The sequence below is a fragment of the Scyliorhinus torazame genome, chromosome 7, assembly GCF_047496885.1.
Source record: "Scyliorhinus torazame isolate Kashiwa2021f chromosome 7, sScyTor2.1, whole genome shotgun sequence".
Lineage (NCBI taxonomy): Eukaryota > Metazoa > Chordata > Chondrichthyes > Carcharhiniformes > Scyliorhinidae > Scyliorhinus > Scyliorhinus torazame.
Window position 1 is genome coordinate 90455311 of NC_092713.1, and position 6048 is coordinate 90461358.

The 6048-nt window shown below is 39.2% G+C and overlaps 1 protein-coding gene across 2 annotated transcripts in view; it reads left to right on the top strand.

The window, feature by feature from the left end:
• negr1 (neuronal growth regulator 1) overlaps positions 1 to 5778 on the top strand; it is a 1009857-nt gene extending 1004079 nt beyond the window's left edge. For both annotated transcript variants that reach the window (XM_072511034.1, XM_072511035.1), the window contains one exon: positions 2301 to 5778. In XM_072511034.1, coding sequence (XP_072367135.1) covers positions 2301 to 2401 — 101 coding nt within the window. In that variant the 3' untranslated portion in view covers positions 2402 to 5778. The remainder of the gene's footprint in view (positions 1 to 2300) is intronic.
• Positions 5779 to 6048: the final 270 nt, after the last annotated feature.

A 6048-nucleotide genomic window follows, 5' to 3' on the forward strand; every position in this document is an offset into this window, starting at 1 on the left:
CAAAGATAGATCTATTATTAAAGAGATCTAGATGGACATTTAGAAAATAATAATAATACCATCAAGCAGATCATGGTTTTGTTAATGGTAAATCATGTTTGACATGTTTTGGGATATAACATGCATGGTGGATAAAGGGGAACTGATAGATGTAGTGTATTTTTACACAACATACGGGCTTATAGTGTTGGGAGTGATATATTAGCAAGGATAGAGGATTGGCTAACTATCAAGTAACAGAAAGTTGGGATAAATAGTCCCCTCTCAGGTGACAAACCGTAATGAGTGGAAAGCCACAGGGATCACAATTGGGGCCGCAAATATTTACATCTATATTAATGATTTGGATGCAGACACCAAATGCGTTACAGCTACATTTGCCGATGATATAAAGATAGGGCGGAACGCAAGTTGTGAGGAGAATACAATCTTTCTGCAAAGCATATTGACAGGTTCAGTGATGGAGAAAACATTTGACAAATGGAACATAATGTATGGTTGTCCACTTTGCCGAAAAGAATAGAAAAACAGGATATTATTTAATTGGAGAGAGACTACAGACTGCTGTGGTCTAGAAGAACCTGAATGTCCTTGTCCATTAATCCAAAATGTCAGAGTGCAGGTAGAACAAATTATCAGGAAGGAAAATGTAATACTTCATTGTAAAGGGTGTCATGGGTGTGTCCCTTTAAGAAATGTGTTTGTCTTATCACATGGCTTCAGTGATGTCATTGTGTGGGTGGAGCTGTGCTGTGGCTCTGGGTTTTTACTTTTGTTTTTGAGTTGCTTTTACTTTCACTTTGAGTTTGAACTGGTTTTGTTCTACACAGGTTGAAAGAAGGTTTTTCTCTATCTGCATTTTTAAAGCTGTTTCCAGATTACTTGACAACTTAAAATAAATAATTGCTTTCTGAAAGGAATTCAAACCTGCTGTTTTGGAAAGGAAACAAGAGTATCCATACCAGGTCTTAAGTGCTGTGTGCTGGGCCACACCTTTGAAAAGGGGGTACTGGTTTATGGGATCTTGTTATTAAATTGGAACAGTTAAAGGGGAAATTCATTAAGGGTTATACATAGATTACTGTAGCTGTGTGGGGTATTTATGAAATTTGCGCCGCAGGATCCGCTCATGCACAGTGGTGCCGGCGCCAACGCACACATGTGCAGTGGCGCCGGTGCCAACGCGCGCAGTGGCATCGGTGCCAACGCGCGCATGCGCGGTGGCCTCTTTCAACGCGCCGGCCCCAACGCAACATGGCGCAGGGCTACAGGGGCCACCACATAGGAAAGGAGGCTCCCAGACACAGAGGCCGGCCCGCTGATCGGTGGGCCCCAATCGCGAGCCAGGCCACATCGGAGGCCACTCCCGGGTTCGGAGCCCCTCCCCACAGGCTGCCACCCGATCCTTGCACGCAGAGTTCCCGACGGCTGCGAGCAGGTGTGGATGGCACCGGCGGGTCTCAGCGTTTTAACTGCGGCCACTCGGCCCATCCGTGCCAGAGAATCGGCGGGCCTGCCACGTAGAGTGGCCCGCGACCGGCACCGCGCCAACCACACCGGCGCCAATGGCGCCGATTCTCCGCTCTGCGGTCACCTGTATGTCAGGTGAACTCCATGATATACTTTGGAGTTTTCTAAACACTGGCCCATAACAAGGGTAAAGTATAAAAGTAGGGAGGTCTTGCTAAAACTGTACAGATCCTTGGTGTGACCACACCTGTTTTGCTCACAAAGATATACATACAATTGAAGGATACAATAGTTCAGCGAAGGTTCATTCAGCTGATTCCTGTGATGAAGAGTTTGTTTTATGAGGAAATGCCTATGCTCTTTGGAATTTAGAAGAATGACAGATTGAAACATATACAATTCTGAGGGAACTTGACAGGCTAGATGCTGAGGGGATGTTTGTCCCCATGGGAGCTCTAGAACTGGGGCCACAGTTTCAAAATAAGGGGTCTTCCGTTTAAGACAGATGAGGAAGAATTTATTTTCTGAGTTGTTAGAATTTGCTTGATGGCGAAGTGTAGGCTGAGTCATTGAACATATTCAACGCTGAGTTAGACAGATTTTTGATTGACAAGGGATTCAAAGGTTATGGTGGGGTGGGTGGGTGGAGGCAGGAAAGTGGAGTTGCGTCACAATCAGATTAGCTGTGATCTTATTGAAGGGCAGAGCAGGCTCGAATGGCTGAATGGCCAGCTCCTGCTCCTTTTTCTTATCATATATCCTTATGTGCTTCAAAAAGTGTTTTTTTTTTTAAATTATGCAGTGATTTATGATTTCTCTTATTTTCACAGTGCCAAGCACAGAGCATTATTGGATCACCGGCAGTGCTGAAGTTATTTTATCCTGGTGGTGCCTGGTGATGGCATTATCCTGTCTGGTCAGCACATACTAGCAGAGGGGAGAATGTACAAGCCGCAGTGAATAAAAAGAACCACAAAGAAGTTGAAGAATCTCTTCCAAGTGCTGGGAACTGGATACAATCTGGTACAGTTCATTGACGGAAAAGTGTGAGAATCAACCAGCAGTACAAACACAGGGATGTGAACCTTTCCTAGGATTAATGATTCTGTAAATGTCTAAATTATATTCTTTTCAGGTTATCATCAAGTTCTACCATTGAACTCATTGTCCTCTATCATGCTTTGTAGGCTGTGGAAGTTACTTTTCAAGAACATATATTGTAATATCTTGCATATAAGCTGCAACGCTTCACAAACTAGGTTAACCCTCCGCACGGTGCTTAATACATGCAAGAAAGATATGGCACTTGCATGAGATTTCATCACCTATAATATGATTTAAACTTCATCATTGTACCGTGGGGACATAGAGCATTCAGCGAAAATGGACCTCTTGTGTTTAGCTCTGACGTATAAACAGAAATGTTTAAAAAAAAGCCTAAATCACGAAAGCCCATTTGTATAATTGAACAGACTGACAAGAGAAGCATTCACTTCAAATAATCATTTGTCAAAATATTAGAATGAATGCCAGAGAAATACCCTTTAACACACTCCAGACTTCTTCTAAAATCCCATGCAGATGTGGAATAATTTAACTGGAGAAAATTAGAAAGAATAGGTCAGTCATCTGTCATGCTTTTATTTTTCACTTTCACTCCACTCCCACACGTACACCTGAAGTGACATTTCAGATCAGGGGATCTCATTTAATTCATTTTTCTACCATTATTTTGTTCCACAGGATTTCTGTCCTGCACTCTCCCATTGTAATATTAGGATAAATAGAGGGGAAAAAACTGAAAATGCTGGAACTATAACACAATCATTTTTGGAAATAAACAGCATTTGAAAGAGGGGGAAGGCAGATTAACATTTTGGGGGGGAACGTCCAGAAGAACCATTCTATTCTGATGGAAAATCCAACCAGAAGGTTTCTTTTTCAGCTGATGACAACCATTAACTGTTTATTTCATTGTAGAATAAAATAACATAAAGGCATGATTTTTTTTTCAGTCTGTTCTGTATTTGATGGTTGGCCTGTTTATCTTCCCTGTTTAGTATGCAAATGGGCTCATCCTGGCTGGCTGCTTTTGTGGCTTCACCACCCACTGTCTCTTTCATGGCATCTCCACCTATAGGCTGTGACTTGTATGAAGCTGCAGCACATAATAACCACACTTGTTTATATATGAAAGACAAGAAGAAATTAGTGTGGTTATTTTTAAATTCTAGCTCATCCTGCGACCAGGCGAGAGTAAGAATGGAAACCTCCAATTTCCATGTTACAAGAACTCTACCATTCACTTATTTGACCAGATGGCTGTGCATCTAGTTGCAACAAAACAAAGTCAAGTCTAGCTTTCAATGCTTCAAGAAACAATCAGTGCCAAACCTTGTAGCCTTTACATATGCATAGTACAACTTCAATAGCAATGGTGTTCTTGGTAGGATCTATGTTCAGTTAGCATCTTCTGCACAGGTGCACGCAACATATTAAGATGTTAATTACTCCAATAAATTTTTTGCCTACAATAAACCTGGAATAAGGAGGGAAAAAAATTAATTGTTATCAAAGAACAAAAACAACTGGTAATTATACAATTGTACAAGATTTGTAAAATCTAGGGTTTACAAAGAGCTAGAAAGCAAAGTGATGTTCAGTAAGGAATACCTTTATGAAACTTCTGCAATTACAATCTTGATTTATTAAAGTGGAACTGTCTTTATTCAAATGTTTAAATTCTTTTATTTAGATTTGCTTGGCAATTATTGTGACACGATGTTGCGGTTCACTACAAATAGTATCATTTGTTTGTAATGCCATCATGAAGAAAATGATATGCTGATACTCTTCCCCAATCCAGTGATCAGGCCGCCTCTTTAGTGTATTAACTTAATGAAGGAACGTTTGGAAAACCTTTTGTTACTTGTGGAGGAGGGAGTGAAACCAAAAAGCTGTGCATCATTTTCAATCATGATGACCTCAAGTGCAAACAGTGATACATTTCTTATGCAGTTTATATAAAGGCATGTGTTTGGCAAATTTGTTTTAGTTTACAAACATTTTCTTGTGAAGATTGTAACCCTTTATATCTGTGTATGTGTTATGGTTCTACATGATGAATTTAGTTGACTAACTGTAATGGTGCAAATGGTTAAATAGTTTATAACTGCCCTATGACAAAGGTGTACAGCAAATCAAATACACATTTTTTTCTGGGAAAAATCTTTCAGTCATCCCAGATATGGTATCAACTTTAAACTTTAAAGAGCTAGTCAGTGTTACCCTCGGACTTCAAAAGCTGAAAGTGAGAAACATTCGTAACAGACTCATGTAAACTATGAAATATACACAACAGTACAATTGTCTTTGCAAAACTAAATAATACGTCTATGGTTTAAATAACACCTTTATGGTTTAAAAATATAATACCAACCACAAAGAAAATGCAGCAAAGTGATTAACTAGTGTTTGTCTGCTAACATAATAGAAGGGGAAAAAAATCTTTAGGTCAATATATTTTACTGATGAACCAATACTGACTGATGATTCCCTTTAATCACCACAAAAGACTTAAGTTATACATCTGTAATCATTAATATTTCACTTTAACATCATATAGCTCAAAATGCTCTTTCCACACACAACCCAAGTTTGGAGGCACAGCAATAACAATTCTACTATTGTATGTATATCATTCTCAAGTAATAATTCTGATGTGAATATTTCACAAATCAAGTGTAATGCTTCACTAACATCCAAGCGAAATCACTTAGCATCTCTGAAATCTAAAGCTGTTATCATATCTTGACCGATTGGAGATTTCTTTTTGAGAAAATAATGTTTTTCTTAATATTTTTGGGAGGTGACCTGACAATGTCTTGCGTTCTGCTGCCTGCCTAGGCTGCCTGTAGTGATTTGTGATGTGGAAGATAATGTGTACAACAATAGGGCAGATTTTACATTCTTAATGAAATGTCATCAGTGCTATTAAATCTCCTTCTCTTGTGAGATTCTCCAGTTATAACCCACCCAGTTTAATATGTGAAGTGTTTACAGAAAATGTGTCCTGTGCATTAAAAATAGAGCGGAAAAAAGCTACATATGTAACAAGATGGTGAGTAAAATAGTACAGTGACTTATTTGTTTCCTAGCCAAATGGATTTTATGGTGATAGAATAAAACACTGACAAATACAGTAGCACTGATTTTCAAAGTATTCTGCTCCAATGATTTTGGATTAAGTTTTGAATTAACAATAGAGAATTATTGATGCTACAATAAAGGTAACTGGGCTGTAATCAACCTCGTCCACTGTAGAACTGAATATATGGTATTTGTTTTGATCCCTCAGCTGTGTTCCATTAGTTTTACTCAATTAGAGCTATATTAGAGACATTACAGCTGGTTTCCACATTCTTAATTTAGGCAGGGTAAGAAGCTATGCCTCATGATTGTTCTCCTGTGATTCCTACTGCAAAGTATGCATCTGCGAATGGTGGGTGTGGAGATGATCAGTGTTTGGTCTCATGTACCCCATGAACTATTAGCCTCCTAATGCGGTCACGTTGTATG